Consider the following 19,632-nt stretch of genomic DNA (forward strand, 5'->3'; position numbering starts at 1 on the left):
TGGTGCATGACTTGCTTTTATATTGATGTTAAAAAATTTGCAAATGGATCAGACTTGAAGGAAACTATGGGGCTTACATTCTAGAGTCTGGGAGATGAGGAGAGTGTTTACGTACCAGTAGGTGTGTTCCTTTCTTTTATTTGACAAAATTAACATTGTGAGGAGTAGGAGGGGGCAAGAGGGGAAAAAAAATGTCTGAATAGATTTGAATTTGGAGGTGAAATTGCCGCAAAAGAAAAAAAAAGTAGAAGAAGAAGTAAAAGCAGGAGCAGAAGGTTGTGTCTTGGTTGTGCTCTGTGTCTTTTGTTTAGTTTTGGTTTGTTTTGTTTTGTCTGAAATCGAATTCAAGGGCATTGCAATGAGTTACTCTTGATACAAGAAAACCTTTTCAAAGAATAGATGGTGACTCCAAGTATCAAATATCCTCTTTACTTTTTTTTTGTGTAACTCTCCACTTGACTCTAAGTGTCACAAAATCAAATGCTTACAAATTTATCTCTCTCTCTCTCTTTTTTTTTTAATCTGTGTCTGTCCTATTATTTTTTTTGTTTGTTTTGTTCAACGTTTAATTCATCATCATCTTCTTCTTCTTCTTCTTCTTCTTCTTCTTCTTCTTTTTTTGGCATCAAATGATACACGTTTGTTTATCTGACGCATCGGATATGGTTGAATAACTTTTTTCATCATACCCCATTGCTTCTTAAAGTATTGACGTAACATACAGAATAGTTCCACTTACGCAAAAAAAAAGGTTGTGCTAAAGAAGAACTACTCAAACCCATTCTTTCTTTTTTTTTTTTAGTTTATTTTATTACACAGTATGGCTTACACATCAATTACAAAATACAATTCATTCTCTCGCTCTTGTAGGGAAGACATCCATCTTTCCTTTTGTATCTATTTTTTTAAAAAAAAATAAAGAAGAGAAAAGCGTATGAAAATGTTTGAAGATTATAACAGAAATGGGTGGGAAGCGAAGAGGCAAAGGGCAGAAGAAAAGAGTGAAGCGGGTGAGGAAGGTTCATTTTAGATTTCAAAGAAAAGGATGTATAACCATCATGGATGTGTCTCTAATTCACTTGCTTGGTCTGTCTGCTTTTTTTTTTTCCTTATTTTTTTTTTTATTAAATGCTCAATAAACGTTGGTCTGTGTCTTATGTTTCTTTGTCTGTTTGATTTACAGACACCAAATGGCGAACATCTTGAACTACACTTTTTCCCTAGTTTCTTCCCTACTTTGTTCCCCTCACTTCTTTTCGTAATACTGGATAGAGAATATCAGACACTCTTTTGTTTCCAAGTGGATCAAAACTTTATATTTTGATAATCTTTCCATCTTGGTGCACTGGCGTATATGCGAGAAAAAAAAACACCCTAAAATCTTCAAACTACAAACACCTGTCCTCAAAGTAATGTCAAATTAACTAGTCTGATTAATATTAAAGTGGAAAAAGGATGAAAACGAATAAACAAAAAAAATTAGCTCTAATTAACAGCAATAGCAATAGCAATAACAATAGTAATAGTAATAGTAACGAAATAAACAACTAAACAAACTGTCTAATACCACTTGTGTCCAAAGCACTTGTTCCATGACTTATGTATATGTACATATGTACATGCACATATATATATATAGAAATATATATCCTGCTTTTCTTCTCTATGGAATCCATTTACTGCTTGGTTTCTCATGTACATCAACATCGGCTCTTCGTCCTGCGTCCAAATCCACCTCATTCAAGTCCACCCATTTCGACTTGTGCCAAATCTTGAATCCGAAATACAACACAAAAAAGAAGGGCAACAACACATACGCGTCGACCCAATTGCCTGCATCAAACGGTTTGAAATACTGCCAACCTTGGATCAAGGCCAAAAACAAATTGAGAATAACTCCAATAATGGGCAAGTACGGGTATCCCCACGCTTTAAAAGGCAACTCATCCAATGACCTGCCTTGCAACTTCATGGCTCTTCTAAACCTCAAATGGTAAAAACAAATGTTACCCCAAACAATAAACACTGCCACACCTGATAAATTAACAATGTAGCTGTACGCATTGGCAGCATCTGTACTATAATTCATCAAGGAGATCAACCCCAAACAATTCATCACAACCACTGCAACCCAGGGCACACCTTGCTTAGTAACCCACTTGAAAAAGAATGGTGCACATCCTTCATGTGCTAAATGCACCATTGCCCTAGATCCAGTATATATCGACGAGTTGATGGCAGAAATACAAATAACAATAATAAATGCATTGATCAAATGCGCTCCACCTTCCCATCCGGCTCTTTGGATAGCAATCGTCATGGGCGAACTCAATGTCTTTGTGTCCCTTTGCAAACGACTATCATTGTACGGCACAGTTAATCCATAACTAATGGCAATACCAATATAGATTATCAAGATACGCCACACTGTTTGTCTTATTGCTGATGGTACTGCTCTACCTGGGTTCTTTGATTCTGAAGCAGCAATAGCTACCACTTCGGTTCCACTATAAAATGTACTAGCAAACGTGAAACAGCTTGCAACTGACTTGAACCCAGACTTGAATGGACCAGGATCATTCCAATAATGGAATCCAAATGCCTTTGTGCCCTTAACTCCACCAGAAACATATACAATGGAAAAGATGTAGAATGCAATAAACCCAAAGATTTTGAACAAGGCCAACCAAAACTCAAATTCGCCAAATGTCTTGACTCCCAAGAATTGGAAACCCATAAATAAGGCCCAGAACATCAATATGTAGCCATAGAGTGGCACTTGGGGACCCCAGAATTGCAAAATGGCGGCAGTAACATTGTACTCATTGGCCAATACACAGACCCACACAATGACATAGTTCCATCCAACTGCACCACCGTATGCGTAATCGACAAACTTGGCACCCAATGTCGAGAATGCACCACCTGTGGGGTATAACGTGGTTAATTCACCCAAGGATTGCATCATAATCAAGGCAATAATACCAATTATACCAAACCCAATCAACATTGCTGCAGGACCATTGGCCAAGGCCTGTGCTGCACCAACAGCAATACCGGGACCAATAATACCGGCCAATGCAATCAACGACAAGTGTCTATCCTTGAGTCCGTGTTTCAATCCTCTAGTATCATAGTTTTTATTGTTATCGCTAGACGCATTAGCTGAGCTCACGTCTTCCAATTCTTGGGACTTGACCAGTTCAAACACATCTTTGTTTGGAATTTGATTGTGATTGTGATTGAGGTTGTGACTGTAGTTGTGGTTGCTATCAACCACATACAGATGTTTTTGTGCTGTAGCTGTAGCTGCAGAATCGTACGGTATAGACATTTTATCCCGAACGATATTGAACAGATGAAAAAAAAAAAAATTAAAAGGAAAAAGAAGATTAAAAAGAAGAAGAAGAACTACGAGAGGAGGAGGAGGAGAGGAAAAAAAAATTACATGGAGTCTGAAAACAAGAGGTCTCTTTCGTTTGTATTTATTAGATATGTGGGAGGAAAGAGTAAAGTAGAAGGCAACAAGTCTTACTTCTTAAAAGCCTTTTGCTTCAATTTCATGATGATAAACTGATGACTTAATACAACTTTTTTCCCTATATGCAACCTTGCTTATCCCAAAGTACAAAGTAATAAAGTAATAAAATAAGAAAATAAATAAAAAATAAGAAAAAAAACAAAAAAAAAGAAGCAGTAGCAGTAGAATACAAATATTAATTACATTTACAAAAGAGAGCGGTCTCAAATTCTCAAATAAAGGCGATCCCGTTCGAAAAGAAAAGAAATTGAAAATGAAGAGAAAAAGCACTGAAATCGCCGCTAAACAAACATAGGCCGTGCCTTCCTTACAAAAAAAAGCTGCAAATAGAGGAGGAAAGTGCTCGTAATTTGGGATTGGGCGTGCTTAAAAAACAAAGACAAAAAAAGAAAAAAGAAATCAATCAATCAATTAATTAAAGGCAAATATACTTCCATTGGCTTACATTTTGGCTCATTATTCAAGTATTAAATTATTTTAATTTTTATTTTTTATTTTGTAAATTAAGACAAAGACAAATAGTAAAGAAAATATGTGTGGCGTTTGACGCTGATCAATTATATGGTAATGTGGCTCTACATCTGTCGCAAGATCAAGGGTGTTTCACGTGACGTCACACACATTTGCAACTACAACCTTTTCATTTGAGAATTAAAAGATTCCCTGCATAGGAAGTGAGAATCAAGTACCAGGGGTTATTTAATTTTTCTTTGCTCTTTGCATTGCTTTTTAGTCAGACTACACGTAGAAGAAGATATCCAAAGAGAAAGAGAGAGAGAAAGAGAGAGAGAGAGAGAAAGAGAAGAGCTAAGAGGTAAACGAAGGGAAGCTAAGGGAAACGAAAGGTGTCCGAGGATAGAATTTGTTTCTAAAGGATGTTTGGAATGCTTAAGAGAAACAAAGAAAAAAAACACAGAGAGAGAGAAAGCAGCTTAAGAACAAATCAAGAAAAAATAATAATAAATGGCAAAAGAGGTTAGAACAGAATTATGTTATCAACAATGTACCACACCTTTCTATTTCTATATAAGAGTATACATGTAAGCTTTAAACTGTGCTGAGGTTAGGTAATATAACTCTTTCTTGGTTTTTTCTTCCTTTTTTTTGTAAAACCAGAAAAAATTCGCCATTTTGATGGAAAAGTATGTCAGTTTCTTTGCTGTGTTTTTGAAAGGAAGGGAAAGAAGGAAGGAAACTGAATAAGCATCGATAATAGTTCTTGACAACATTGAAACTCTTTATATTTGTAGGACAATTTTCAATAACATGTGGGTATGTAGGTAGCTAGCTAGCTAGCTGCACCCCATGCTCCACACCTTTTTATTTCTCTGTTCTTTTTTATAGAACCTCTTTATAAAAAACATCCACCTCACAATTTACATAAATTTGTACTAAATGTAATAAGCAAATGCAAAACTGCAAAGAGTAATATATTATTTACTAGCCATTGATTTTCCAAAGCATATACATATATATACATATATATATATATATAGTTATACTAGCTAATTATTTTCTGGGTTCCCTGGTGACTACTTGGTAGAAATCATGTCCTTGTTGTTTAGCTATTCCCAACTCCAATTCATTTGGTTTTCTTGACCCATCGGCACCAGCAAATGTTCCTGCACCCCATGGAGAACCACCATGGACAATATCCAAATTAGTCATTTCGGGGTCTCCATACCCAAAAGGAACATAAATAATACCATGGTGTGTCAATGTACTCAAACTATTAATAACCGTAGTTTCTTGTCCACCACCCGGTGTTCCAGTTGACACAAACACGCCAGCATATTTATATCTCAAGGCATTTTGAGACCACAATTTACCTGTTCTATCCCAAAACACTTTCCATTGAGCTGGGAAATTACCATACCTAGTTGGAATACCAAACAAGAAAGCATCATATTCTTGCAACGTCTCAGTCGACGCTTCGGGAACATCGGGCTTGGGTGGAGCATGCATCTTTGCAAGAATCTCGGGTGAAAGAGTTTCAGGAACTTGATAAATGTCAGCTTGTCCGCCAGCGGATTCAATGCCTTTCTTCTCGGCAAGGGCAAGCTCATAAACGTGTCCATATAAAGAATAGATGATGATTGCAACCTTCATTATGACTTAAATTCCCTATCAGTTGGCGGAGGGGAGGGGAGGGGAGGGGAGAAGGTTATATGTAGAACAAATAAAAGTTGTAAAATTGAAACCACAAGAAGAAGAAGAAGAAGAACAAGTGAAAAGAACTGAAAGGTAAAGAGTTTATATATATAATCTAATTTATACTCCATAAATATTAAGCAATAAGGAGAATGAAAAAGTTCCTCATTGCATGAGCAATTGATACGAAATAAAAAAAGAAAAAAAGGAGGGGGTAAGTAAGTTTTTGGTAATGGATTACAAAAGAGAAGAATGATGGAATAGAAAAGAAACAGAAGAAGAAACAGAAGAAACAGAAGAAATCAAAGAAATCGAAGAAAACAAAGAGTAAGGAGCGTGCTAGGCCCTACTTGCAGGTGAACACGCAATATCTGGGGTAAAGTTTGAAACAGCAATCATGGTTGATGCTTGTTATAAAAGCTAACCATCAGATTTGTAAATTTTTACTAAACTCAAAAAAAAAAAAAAGAGAGGAAAAATAAATAGAAATAAAATTAAATGAATACAAATGAATAAATAAAAAAAACAATAGAATTGTCATCAGTTTAGAGACAATGCAAACTTCAAGCGGCGACGGTGCTGCTCGATTAAGTTCATTCCCGCTTTATTTAACACTCCACCCCACCGACCTCGACCAACATACAGTGCTCTGCATTTTTCTATTTCTCTCAACTTTCATTCTCTCTAATTCTTTGTTTGTGTATTCCCCCCCCCTTCGCGCGACTTAAAAACGTATAGACACATTGACTATGAGTGGCACCAGCATTTTCTCAATAATTGGTAGCACCTTATTTCTCAACATCAACCAATAAAAAAGTCGTGTACTTTGGAATATATGAGCCAACCATCGTTAGTTGTGGGAAAGAATTTTTTTTTCCTTTCGTTCTTTCCTTCTTACAACTTTCGACAATAAGGATGGAGGGTGGGCAAAAAAAAAGTATTTTAACGAGAAGAAGAAAGAAAGAAAGAAAAAAAAAACGAAATAAAACACTATCCACTCTAGTTTTTTTTTCACTTTTAATCTTTTCAACAAGCTACATTAAAACAACTTCACCTATCAACATCAACATCAACACCAACATAATCATAAACATTGGATAGTCTTGACTATAGAAAAGTCTTTGACATCGACATTACGCAGTTGTCAATGGCTTCTTTGTTCATTGTCCCTGGCGAAACCATCGTCCTTGACAATGTGTAAGTTGGAGTTGATGACTTTTAAAGCAAGGACTTCAATGTTTTTGGTATCAATTAGTTTCTTCCTTTGTTGTTGTTGTTGCTGCTGTTGTTGTTGTTGTAGTTGTTGTTGTTGTCGCTTTTATTTTATTGACGTTTATAGTTTATGATTTTACAACACTCCTGTTTCTGCCTCAAATCCGTTTTGTTTCTATAGGATTATGGGTTCTGGTGATGGAGAAGATCAAGCCATGAAATGGGCTTATACCAACTTTTGATACATCCGGTATTTGTCTTGTTTCATGGATCGTGTGGATGATTTTGTATCCGTTGTGTGGAGCAATATCAATATAAAGTTTGATATTGAGCCTGATCGGTCCCACTACATTACTTTATAAATCTTTTCCTCTTCTTTTATTTTTTTTTTTTACGTTGTTGTTATTCTTTTTCTCTGTATTGATATGATTTGAGTATCTTTTACACTTCTCTTCCATCGTTTCCTTTTTTTTTTATGTTTTGTTCCTCATGGTTACTGTTGTTGTTGTTCGAGTCTGCCTTATTGTAATTCAATAGTACTGTTATTGCTCTACAAAAGGGCAACTGTCATTCAAAACTTCCATTCCGTTTCTACTTTTTTTTTCTTGATTATTTCCTTTATTTTTTTATAATAATGATTAATTCTTTTATACATTTGTTTATAAAAGCTCCCACCAGTGGGATATTAACCAATAAAGTTGTAAACTGTGTTCTTAATCTCTTGGTGTTTATTCAACGTTTAGTATGATAATTAGTTTATAAACTTCACCAAGGGAACACTTTCACTATCAAGCACTCTAATCCTTCTCCTTCATTTTTTTCGTCTTCGTCTTATTCTACTACTTCTGCTGTTGCTGTTGTTGTTGTTGTTGTTGTTGTTGGTTCTCCTTATTCTGCAAACTCTGGTCTCAAATCTGATCTTCTGGGCGCTTCTAGAGGGTGCAATTGAGCCAAGTATGTAATAGCCCACATCAAGTAACACATAGCTAGTCCCAATATCACTGATGATCTGAACACAGTTGTGTTCTCCTTGGGAGCAAATACCCAAGTCAAGCATGAAATAGCCACCACCACCACTAGTACTATTATAACAGTATACCTACACAGTCCCTGGTTAGTATCAATCAAATTCAACCTTGATCCAAGAAATTTAAACCGTAACATACCCGCTCATTATGCTCTTGTGGTTGTTTTGTTAATTATGTGTTCAAAGTCTTGTAATTGATATAGACAACAATGTTTAATCTTGATTCCAATGAGTTTTTTTATCTATGCGTATGTGGGTTATTTGTCTTTTTTTTTCCCCCTCCTTCCTTCGTTTGTGTGTCGACAGTTTTTTAGGTGGTGGATTCCGCAAGTGACAAAGCGCATTAGATACGCTTTGTGCTTATACGTTGTACTCACCAATACCGTACACAGCACGAATTAAACAAAAATATACCAAATCACTCAATTGTGTATATAGACATATTTATATATATATATATATATATATATATGTATATATCACGCACCGTAAACTATATCACCATTACCGGCCCTAGACTCTGATGAGAAAACACCGATAAACACTAATGCCACCACCCCAACATCACTTTGTATCACAGCCGTTGCCACAACTGGTGACGAACTGGCTATACAATGTGATCCAGCCGCTGTACAAACATAAAGAGATTGTCTACCAGCATGTTTACCAGTTCCTACAAGCCCACTTGAAAAAAAATCTCGATTTTCGAATTAGAACCAAAGTCTATACTAGCGAGAAAACTGGAAGGCCTGACTTACTCATTAACTTGTTTGGAACAATAATAGTTAATGATGTAATTGGCGTCCCCATTGAAATATGGGTGCCTTTCACATACCCTTACGGAGAAGAAGATGGTGCGCCATTTGTTTACATTGTTCCCGAGCATTCAAAACTGTGGTTCTTGAGAGCAAACAACAATGTGGATTCACAAGGACGATTCTACCATCCTTATTTATCCAATTGGCACAGCAGAGGATATAGCGGGGATAACACCTCCAGTACACCAAGTTTACTAAATTTGCTTGATACAGTGATATACCCCAGTATTTTGGAGGACCCTCCAATTACAAACCTGCCCCCAACAACATTTGCTTCACAAGAGAACTATCAAACCTGTTCCTTGCCTCCATTACCTCCATTACCTCCAAAGCCACCAAAACTACCAAAACTACCAGAACTGACAAGACTGACAAGACTGATAAATCTGATAAATCTGACAAAAGTTAGTCATCAAAATGGTGGATTTAATCAAAGCTTTGGTGATCCAAATCTACTGCAGTTTGCCGCATCTTCTTTATCTGCTGGTTCTTCTCCCTCTCGTTTAACCTCGCCATTGCCTGCATTATCTTCACCCTCAATTATCAGACAATCAACAGGACCTCCGCTTCCAGCAAAACCTCCAAAAGTTATTTCCCCTACAACTGCTTCTCCTCAAATTATGTCACCACAATCCAGTGGGATTAATGGTGCTAAGCACCCCATACCTTCGCGGTATCTGGCGCCACTACCGCCTCCACAATCACCCCCACTTAATATTAATAATAATAATAATAATAATAATAGTAATAGTAATATTAATAATGATACACACATCAAACAGTACACAGACATGGACACAACGCTACACCTGCAACAGCTGCATTACCCGTTGAAGAGCTCAAATAATCGAAACGACTCGCGTGTCTCTGAAATGATGCAGCATCTTTCAATTGAGAACCAAAGAACTGGTTTACTGCTGATGCGACAGATTAACGCCTCAGAAATTGACATTATAGATGATGTTGAGCAATCGGCCAAAGTAAATGATGAAAGGAAGGCAAGTCTAGATCGCCTTTCTACTTTAATTAATGACTGCTTCCAAAATGAGCCATTGCTCAAGGACATTGCGTACGCAAATGAAAACGTACGAAAAGCCAACGCGCTAGCTACACAACTACATCATCATTACCTGCAGGCAATAGAGAATTCGAAAAACCTTGATGGGCATATTGACTATTTGTCTGCGCAACTGGCCAGCCTACAAAGTCTCAATGCAGAATTAACAGAACTTAACCAAAGAAATAACACATTGGAAACTAGTGTATGCGTAAAGCCTGGTATAGAAATACCGTTGGACGACATAATCATTCCTGACCTGGTCTTGGTCAAACAGCTATATGATGTTGTGCTGGAAATCAAATCCATAAAGGATACCATGAATTTAATGTCAGGTAATTTCCATGGATGTGGCGAGATCATCAACGACAAAAATATGGATGCTTGTGTGAAAATCATGAGGAATTTGGGAAGAGACTTGTTTTGGTTGGAGTTGACCAAAAATGAAATAGCCAACATCATGAAATTACAAAAGTAGTATTAATACGTACAAGTGTAGAATTTATAATGATTTATATATTAAGTCATGTGCTATTGTATTAATAAAACCCCTAATTTACGTTTAACGTAATTAACTACCCGTTTAGGAAGTCTACAATCCTCTCGTTCTTTCTGTTTGTTTTTTTGACCTCTTCCTTTTTATCTTTTTCAGCTTTTGTTTCTTCTTTTGTTGTCAGTGCACTAACAAGTAATGACAGAAAAATAAATACAAAAAATAAATAAATAAATAAAAGAGAGGGAAGAAGGAAGAGACAAAGAGCAAAAAAAAAAAAAAAAAAAAAAAAAAAAAAAAAAAAGAAAAGAGAGAAGAAAATCTGAAGAAAGCTCATCTGAATAACCCAATAAAACTGAAATTTATCAGCTAGTAGGAAAGATTATCGTCTAGACATCAACTCCCACTTCAAGTTAACAAGAACAAAGGAGATGTCAAAAGAAGATTTTCAAATTAAACCAGAGGCTGTTACTCCAGCCAACAATACCTCAGACTGGCCTCTTTTGTTGAAAAATTATGACAAATTGCTTGTCAGGTCTGGACACTATACCCCCATCCCAGCGGGTTCATCACCAAACAACAGAGACCTTAAATCATACGTCTCATCTGGTGTTATTAATTTGGACAAACCTTCTAATCCATCATCACACGAAGTTGTGGCCTGGATCAAGAGGATTTTGAGAGTTGAAAAGACTGGTCACTCTGGTACTTTGGACCCTAAAGTCACCGGTTGTTTAATTGTTTGTATTGATCGTGCTACTAGATTGGTCAAGTCACAACAAGGTGCAGGTAAAGAGTATGTTTGTATAGTCAGATTGCATGACCAATTAGAAGAACCAAAGGAGTTGAACAGGGCATTGGAAAATTTGACTGGTGCTTTGTTCCAAAGACCTCCATTGATCTCTGCAGTCAAGAGACAGCTAAGAGTTAGAACTGTTTACGACTCGAAATTGATTGAATTTGACAACAAGAGAGGTCTCGGTGTATTTTGGGCTTCTTGTGAAGCGGGTACCTATATGAGAACCTTGTGTGTTCACTTGGGTATGTTATTGGGTGTAGGTGGTCACATGCAAGAGTTGCGTCGTGTGCGTTCAGGAGCAATGAGTGAGTCTGACAACCTCGTTACTTTGCACGATGTTTTGGATGCTCAATACGTTTATGACAACACTAGGGATGAATCATACTTGAGAAAAATTATCCAACCTTTGGAAACCTTGTTGGTTGGTTACAAGAGACTTGTGGTGAAGGATTCCGCCGTAAACTCGGTTTGTTATGGTGCTAAATTGATGTTGCCAGGTTTGTTGAGATACGAGAGTGGTATTGAGTTGTACGACGAGGTTGTATTGATCACAACTAAAGGTGAAGCAATTGCTATTGGTATCGCACAAATGACCACCGTTGATTTACAAAGCTGTGACCATGGGGTTGTTGCTAAAGTCAAGAGATGTATTATGGAAAGAGACACATACCCAAGAAGATGGGGTTTGGGACCAGTTGCTCAAAAGAAGAAACAATTGAAAGCTGATGGCAAATTGGACAAATATGGTAGAGTTAACGACGAAACTCCAGAGACATGGAAGAAGGAGTACAAGGATCTCGATGAAGCTCCAGCTCCTGCAATTCCTGAGTCCAAATTAGTTGCTCCAGCTCCACAATTGCCAAAGAAGACATTGATCGAAGAAGTCGAAGTCAGTACAGTTGAAGTAGATGGCGACAAGAAGGAAAAGAAAGAAAAGAAGGACAAAAAGGACAAAAAAGATAAAAAGGATAAAAAAGACAAGAAGGAAAAGAAGAGAAAAGCTGAAGATGATGAAGGCGAAAGTAGCAAGAGTGAGAAAAAGAAAAAGTCAAAGAAAGATTGAGCCTTGAGTAATAGATAGATTCTATACTAAATTTGTTGATGTAAAATAATTTCACACCTGTTCTAATAAAAAATGAGATAAAATAAGATAAAAATAGGGAGAGAAAAAGAAAAGCATTTTATGCACGTATATTGCCTTGATTGGCCTGCTTTGCTGATTTTATCTGTTTAGCTTGTTCTGTGCGTTCAGTGTATCTTCTCTTTGATTTCTCCACAAGCAGCTTGAAAAAAGGATCTTTCACCACATTTTTTCGTAAATATTCATACCGATGTGATAAAAGCTTGGATAGCCTATCAATCAGTAATTGAGTCGTTTCAGCTTTATAATGTTCTCCGTTTTGCATCATAATCACATGGATACTGCGAAGGAGAAATACACGACAACTATCAGCAGTTTCAGATTTTGAAAAAGATTGTGAAATAGAAGAGGTTTCATTAGCGCCAACGTTGTTTTTGGTGCTGGTGCTGGTACTGGTGCTGGTACCGATGGTGGTGGTAACGGAACTTGGAGATGATTCCGATTGTTGTAAATTCTCGTCATTCTCTTCTATGACCTTGGTTTGCGATGGTGGAAGGACTCTCATACCTTCGTGTAAAATCGTTTCTTGATCTACTGAAGCAACCATTTCCGTTGCTAACGCAAAAGTTATTAAGAAATAAATGAAATAGAACGCACTTTTGTGTGAAATTGCAGTAAGCATCTTTCTCAATTCATTCGACGGAATAATGTTGCTCGTGTCTTGTAAAATGCACAAAATGAGGTCAGTAGTCATCAATGCAAGGGTATTGGTCATCATAAAGTTTGCTTGGAACATGTCAGAGCTTTTGCCTTTGCCTTTACTGCCGCCTTTTGCCAATTCTATTTCGTCTGCGATACTATTTCTCAATCCAATAAGTTTATCGCAAAATGTCCGTAGCTGTTTATCGCCCTGTCTCATGATATCGGCGACTTCGTACTCCAACAAAATAACCAAATGCAAACTTGAATACAAGTACAACTCGTTAAATTTACCTTGTGGCATAAATGACTCACAACCTACCCCACAACGCATTTGTTGCAATGCTTGTTTCTCGTCTTCCAAACATACGTCTCTCGTAAGGTTTCGAACTTTAACGAAATGATACTTAGCGGCTTGGATATCGCCCTTTTTCAAATACCAGAGAGCTTGCAAATAATACACAAGTGGGTGCTGCACTTTTAAACAAGTGTGTTCCATTTTTGACTCTAAAGCATTTCTAGCAACCGTTGTAAACTCATTTAAACAAGTTGCATCCCAATTATCGACAACAAAAGCATGATATTGAAGATAGTATCGTATGATAAATTTAAAGTACCTGACTTTCACGTACTGTTCCTTAAGGGTTTGAACTGTAAAAGATGGGTTTCTGTTACTCTTCAAGTCTTCTTTAACACGCTCTAATTGTCGAGTTGCTCTATGAAAATTCTTTTCAGCGTAGTCCCGCTTATGGCCAATGAACATTAATCCGTTGATAAAATAAGCCACAGCTAGTAAATCATTTACTCTAAGCCAAGGAACAATAAACTTAAATCCAGAGTTAAAGTTGGAATTAAAGTTTGTCTCGTCTCGTTCAGTTATATTTAGCTCAATGTCTCCATCTGGATGCCAGTTTCTCCATTTCAATGCATCGGATCTGTTCTTCAAGTCGTACAACTTAGACATAACTTTTGTTGCACCATAATAATCATTAGTACACATAACAGCTAAAAGTTTATTTAAAAGAAAAAGTGCATGCAAGGGGCTATTTGGTTCAAAATTGTATTTGATATTAGTCAAGACCATAATCGCATTTTTTGGGTCACCTCTGTACGTTAAAAGTCCTGCAAGGTAAATAGAAGCAACGGTATATAAAATAGGATGCATTTTGTTTTGCCTCTTGAGCATCCTTTGCAAATTCACCAAGGCAATGGAGTAATCGGTTGCCAATAAATAATGAATTCGCATCAATAACAAGCAATCGACAAATTCTTGTTTTCCCCTTGTCTCATACAAGTTTGTGATCTCTGCTAAGTAGTCGAGAGCACTTGCCGTGCCACCTGTTTTCACAATAATCAGTATTAGGAGCAACTGACAATAAAACTCGTACTTGATCATGGATGGTCCTTGGCTTCGACATATTTGAATAGCCTTGTTTGCATATTCTTGTGCCTTGTCAAAATTTTCCGTTTCCTCTGAGTAAATCCATGCGAGACTATAAATTGCAGACACTTTTTGAAAATCAGTCATTGAACGGTTGTATTTTTTCAACACAAGTAATAGGCATCTAATAGCCGCCTTGATTAGTTTCCAATAATTTTCAAGGTTGATCTTTTCGTGATAGTAAGCTAAGTGTTCATGGGCAGCGTGTATAAACTTGGTTGATTCTTGTAGAAAATAAGAGACTTTCAATTCATCCGTTGATTTGCCAGTGGCAAGCATATATTCTACGGTTGCTGAGCTGTATGAATCATTATTCGACTTTTTCCGTGTTCGACCTTTTACATTATTGGAAGATCCTGGTCCTTTGATAAACTTGTGCGTACTTGATTCCGTGCGTAAGTCATTGTTTACCTCTGTGGCCAATCTGGTGCTCTGCTCTAAACCACTAGTTTGTTTCTTCCGCATTGATGTATACTCCTTAGCATGAGATGGTGGTGTCTCAATTTCCACCAACCTTTGGTTTTTGAATAAAGCAGGTTTAGATTGTTTAAATGTATTATGCATTTTATCCCTTTCAGAATGACTCGACTTGTTACTTGGTAATCTTTGTAGACTAGACATTGATCTTTTCATCTTAGAAACGGATAAATGTTTTCTAGAGTCGGTCTCATCCTGTTTAGTAGTGAATGTTTGCAAGTTACTATGATATGACGTAGTGTTTGAATTATTACTTTGGTTACCGCCATGAGTATTAAGTTTATTTCCGTTTTGTTTCATATGATCTGCTAAATGAATTTTTTGACGCTTACTCGCAGGTCCTGCCTCGGAAATAGAGGAATGTTTCCGTATGCGTAACAGTTCATTCTTATAATAATCACCAAGCGGCTCCACTGGTGGTGGGGGTAGAGGTGGAGGTGGAGGTGGAGGTAAGGAGTCATAAGAAGAGGGAGAAGCAGGAGTTGAATGTAACGGTAGCGGTAGTGGTGGTGGTGGTGGTGGTGGTGGTGGAGGTGGTAACAGTGATGATGATGATGTTGTTGTTGTTGATGATGTTGTTGATGATCTAGATGGTTTGGATATTGGAAAATTTTGCTGCTGCAAATTCTGGTGCTGTTGAGATTGACCCAGAATTCGATTGAGAAGATCAATAGCCTTTTTTGATCGTTCACCCTGTTCACCTTGTTCACCTTGTTCACCCTGTGTCATCTCCATAGTCATATTCGGATCTGTTGCCTTTTCTATATTGCGCAAAGAATTTTCGTTTTCTTTCAAAGCTATTATATGGGAGTACGTGGAAGCGTTGACACTCTTTTCCCTGGACATTCCTATGACATTAATTATAAAACTATAGATGTACACATTCAAGTTTATCTCTTCTAAACTTTGTTTTCATTGATGCATAGGTAGGGAGCGGCTATATTTTGTTTGCAAGGGATAGTTATAATTTTTCTTTTTTTTTGTAAAAAAGGTGGTTGTACTGGTGATTTGAAGACTGCGTGCTACACATACTGATCTAAAACACAAAACTAGAAGAGAAAATAGAAAATAGAAAATAAATAAAACCAAACGCGTATGATAGTATATGAAAATATTTATGTATATATATATATATAATAATGTAATGTTACAAAAGTTTGGTACACCCTTACTGTTGTTTTTTTTTTGTATAATTTTTTATATTTGTAGATACTTTTTCAATTTTGAGAGAACAAGTAGACAACGGTTGATAAATAAGGTATAGGCAGTGGTTATAAAGAGTTGCTTCTGAGTTGTGCAAGTTCCTCTTCAAGTTTCTTCCTACGCATTCGTTCTGCTGTTAAGTCCAACTCATACTGATCTTGCATTTCATTGACAATCTTTTTAAACTCTTTTCTCAACAATGCATTGGCAACACCGGATGACGACGACGAAGAGGATGGTGGCGCTGTGGTTGTTGTTGTTGTTGTTGTTGTTGCTGCTGCTGCTTGTGTACCTCTAGAAGAATCAAATGAATCTCGATTACCATTGTGCACATTGAGTTCATGATCACTTGAGCCCTGTCGAGAGTGTTCCATTGCTGGTCCCAACGATCCTCCCGTCACTGGAGACACATTTGTTGATGGTGCTATATAGTTGAACAAAGGTGATGTTGCTGATAGATGGGTCGAGGCACTTGTGCTTGTGTTTGGAGGGCTTGGCTGTGTTGATATTTTCAATGTGTACAATTCTCTTCTGAGTCGCGAAATCTCTTCATCTTTATCGATGGAAAGATTCAGTGGATATGAGGTCTCTTGTGTTGTGGTGGTGCTTGTGGTAGTGGTGGTGGTGCTGCTGCTGCTGCTGTTGTTGTTGTTGTTGTTGTTGTTGTTGTTCATGTTATTGTTGTTGCCAATGATCTTCTTGCCTGTAGATGTTGTTGACGAGTTGCGTTCCGATTCTAAGCGATTGAGTTTCTGTGTAAGTTTAGATAAACTTGTCTTGGACATTTCCAATTCCTTAGTTAAGAATTGGATTGTGAATTGTAGGTCGTTCATTGCTGTCTTGTATTCGGAAGCAGATTTTATTGGTGATTTTATTGAAGTAGGCGACGAAGCCACTGAGGTGAAAAAAAACTGATCATTTTTTGACAAAGAGCTTTCGGTAGTCGATGATGTTGCCGGTGCTTTTAGGACTAATGTATTTATGCATTGTTCAAGATATGCAGTCAGTGAAGAGCCTTGTTCTGGCTCTGGAGTTGGGAGTGTGATATTATGCTGAGCTGCAACACTGGCAATGTACGCAAAAATAGATTCAACCTCTTTTGTAGTTGCACGAGAATGCAATGAGTTAGTCAAGTTACTCCTACTTCCATTGCCATTGCCATTGTCATTGCTGCTGTTGCTGTTGCTGTTGCTGTTGCTGATGTTATTGATGTTGCTGCTGTTGTCAGCTCCATATTTGTATGCCAACTCAAATGGGTCGTTGTTGTCAACGTACAACATCCAGCACGACATTATGTGTTGATACAATTTTTTCTGGAGGTTTATTAAATCGTCATTCACGTTATCGAGATTCTGTTGTAGAGACAGCGAGATCTTTAAGGTCCTCTTGAGAAAAGACGCGTCAATTTCACTGGCACCATTATCACTGTTCTCTCTATCGTCTAGTATTGCTTTTATAAACTGGTGTGTTAGCAGGAGCTTTGACTTGAGGTACGTTTTGAGCTCGTTTTGCTCTTCAATCTTGGATTTGACATGCTCAAACTCTTCCAAAGTTAATACCGTACCATCATTGTCCATGGTTTCAAGTATACTTCTTTCCACGAGTATTTTAAGCGTTACATAGTTGGGCTGCTCGTATTGCGACTTAGCTAACACTGTTTCATCTTCCGTATCTGATGGGGATGTAGAAGCATTTGAAGACATGAGGCTGGGCATTGTGCTCAAACTTACCGAGGTCGAGCCGCTATCGATTCTTTTTTGTAGTTGGGCATTGAATGGATCCTGGTATACTCTATTGCCCGTTATTTGGTGGTTTGATGTTGATGATGATGTTGCTGTTGATGTTGATGATGATGATGATGTTGATGTTGATGTTGATGATGATGACAAATTGTGAAGCTGGTCTATTGAAGCCAGGTAATCATTTTTTAACTGGTAATTAAGCAACTCAGCATTTTTCGTTGAGTATTTGGCACCATGTGTTTGCGTAAATGGAGACTCGGTATTAAACATTTGTACTTGATGAAATATTTGAATAAGAAAGTAGCAATTCTAGTTATTCGTTGAAAGTTCTGTTTTTTCTCTTTGTTATTATTATTGTTGTTCTGCCTTCTTCCTAGTCTTATTCTTGATTCTTATTCTTAATCTCCTTCCTTTCAAAAAAAAAATTTTCCTGTTGCCTAACAGATCAAGGATGAACTAAGCTGCTATTTATAAAACTTTTTTTTTCTTATTTATTTCTTAATTCTAAGCGAGTGTGAACTATTGATTAGTGGGTGTTGGTAACCTTCTACTTGATATGATCGAATGAGAGCAACTCTCTTTGGTTCTGGTGTTACCCTTGATTATGTTTGTGGCTGTTTTTTATGTCCGTAACACTGTGACTTTACAAAACTCAAATTGATCGAAGATCTTTTTCTTGATGAAACTTTGCCAGTTTTTTTTTTATTGATGTCTTTTTTTTTTCTTCTTTTTACTTTTTTTTACCCTTCTTTGAAACTCGATTTTTGGTGGTGGTGAACTTTGGCCTTAATTGAATATTTATTGACAAAGAGAACCTAGAAGGAAAATAAAAAATTAAAAGAAAAATTAAATTTAAAATAAAATAAACACACACAAAAAAGGGGGGAAAGGAAAAAATTTTAAAAAAAGAAAATTTCCAAAGTAAAATAAGCGTATGTAATTTCAGTTGAGATTTGGGCTTATGTACACTACTTTCAAGGGGGACAAACAACTGCTTTAAAAAAAATTATAACAAGGACACTGGCTTAGAAATATATTGTCAAGTAGAAGCAAATACGAAAATATATATACCCACATATACAGCCCTTTCAGTTTTTTATATTATCAACACATTTGTATGCCATGTAAAATTAATAACCTTGTAATCATTTCTAAAATGAAAGTTTTGTAAAAGTATTGTGAAAAAAAAAAATTTGCTGTACAATTGTAGCTGGAAAGCAAAGGTGCGACGCGTCGAGTTAAGTATGGAAAATGGAACTGAAACTTGGGATTAGTAAGAGAAAATAAAAAAAAAAAAGAGAGAAAAATAAAAGAGAGAAAAAGAGAAAAAAAACAGGACGCGTCTTTTCTATTGTTCATTTTACGTTCGTATGCTTTACTTTGATGATCTGCCAATTACAAACTGGTACAAGAACATTTTCTGTTAGGCTTATACCAATTGCAAAACTCTTCCCAAATTTTTCAACATACAATTGGTCATCAACGCCAGCTTGTACAAGTATGTGTACTGGTATATGCACTAATATGTGTACTAGTATGTGTACTGGCATGTGTGTTTGTATCTGTGTTTCTCTATGTATATACGAATTGCTTGCTCCTTCACTTTGCATTTTCAACCACCAATTTTAATCAAAGAATCAATCCAATTGGCACAAGTCCTTCAAAAAGATGTGAGCTGAGTATTTAGTATCTTATGAACTAAGTATATTCTAGTTACCCTTGAGTAGTGTAAACGGTTTAAAATTGACAAGCAAAATCTCTATGAGAGTGTACCTTACTGTTTGCAAACATTTTCCCATATGTTTTTTTGGTTGCAAATTCAAACCAAATTTTCTATTTTTTTTCAGGATTCTTCTTCTGATACTTTTTTTAAGGAGGAAACTGTAGTGGT

General features: G+C 36.7%; 7 protein-coding genes across 7 annotated transcripts; 2 read left to right on the forward strand and 5 right to left on the reverse strand. All coding sequences in view use genetic code 12, as the record gives it.

Annotated features, from left to right (window-relative positions):
* Positions 1-1,663: 1,663 nt before the first annotated feature.
* AGP3 (General amino acid permease) lies at positions 1,664-3,334 on the reverse strand (the record flags this gene model as incomplete). The annotated part of the gene is made up of 1 exon (XM_001528485.1): positions 1,664-3,334. The coding sequence occupies one exon, from the start codon at positions 3,332-3,334 to the stop codon at positions 1,664-1,666; it is 1,671 nt and encodes a 556-aa protein (XP_001528535.2).
* A 1,716-nt stretch (positions 3,335-5,050) lies between these two features.
* On the reverse strand, positions 5,051-5,650 carry PST2_1 (flavodoxin-like fold protein; the record flags this gene model as incomplete). Its single annotated transcript, XM_001528486.1, has 1 exon — positions 5,051-5,650. One exon carries the CDS (start codon positions 5,648-5,650, stop codon positions 5,051-5,053), a length of 600 nt encoding a protein of 199 aa, XP_001528536.1.
* Positions 5,651-7,792: 2,142 nt separating this feature from the next.
* Positions 7,793-8,078, reverse strand: VMA9 (H(+)-transporting V0 sector ATPase subunit e; the record flags this gene model as incomplete). Its single annotated transcript, XM_061119201.1, has 2 exons — positions 7,793-8,003; positions 8,071-8,078. 2 exons carry the CDS (start codon positions 8,076-8,078, stop codon positions 7,793-7,795), a joined length of 219 nt encoding a protein of 72 aa, XP_060975184.1.
* Positions 8,079-8,478: 400 nt separating this feature from the next.
* Positions 8,479-10,284, forward strand: STP22 (Suppressor protein stp22 of temperature-sensitive alpha-factor receptor and arginine permease; the record flags this gene model as incomplete). Its single annotated transcript, XM_001528487.1, has 1 exon — positions 8,479-10,284. The coding sequence occupies one exon, from the start codon at positions 8,479-8,481 to the stop codon at positions 10,282-10,284; it is 1,806 nt and encodes a 601-aa protein (XP_001528537.2).
* Positions 10,285-10,730: 446 nt separating this feature from the next.
* CBF5 (centromere/microtubule-binding protein cbf5) lies at positions 10,731-12,161 on the forward strand (the record flags this gene model as incomplete). Its single annotated transcript, XM_001528488.1, has 1 exon — positions 10,731-12,161. The coding sequence occupies one exon, from the start codon at positions 10,731-10,733 to the stop codon at positions 12,159-12,161; it is 1,431 nt and encodes a 476-aa protein (XP_001528538.1).
* Positions 12,162-12,279: 118 nt separating this feature from the next.
* PVL30_001025 (uncharacterized protein) lies at positions 12,280-15,642 on the reverse strand (the record flags this gene model as incomplete). The annotated part of the gene is made up of 1 exon (XM_001528489.1): positions 12,280-15,642. One exon carries the CDS (start codon positions 15,640-15,642, stop codon positions 12,280-12,282), a length of 3,363 nt encoding a protein of 1,120 aa, XP_001528539.2.
* Positions 15,643-16,067: 425 nt separating this feature from the next.
* Positions 16,068-18,011, reverse strand: PEA2 (Ccoiled-coil polarisome protein; the record flags this gene model as incomplete). Its single annotated transcript, XM_001528490.1, has 1 exon — positions 16,068-18,011. One exon carries the CDS (start codon positions 18,009-18,011, stop codon positions 16,068-16,070), a length of 1,944 nt encoding a protein of 647 aa, XP_001528540.2.
* Between the last annotated feature and the right edge of the window lie 1,621 nt (positions 18,012-19,632).

This window comes from Lodderomyces elongisporus, chromosome 1 (genome assembly GCF_030384665.1).
Source record: "Lodderomyces elongisporus chromosome 1, complete sequence".
NCBI classification, from domain to species: domain Eukaryota; kingdom Fungi; phylum Ascomycota; class Pichiomycetes; order Serinales; family Debaryomycetaceae; genus Lodderomyces; species Lodderomyces elongisporus.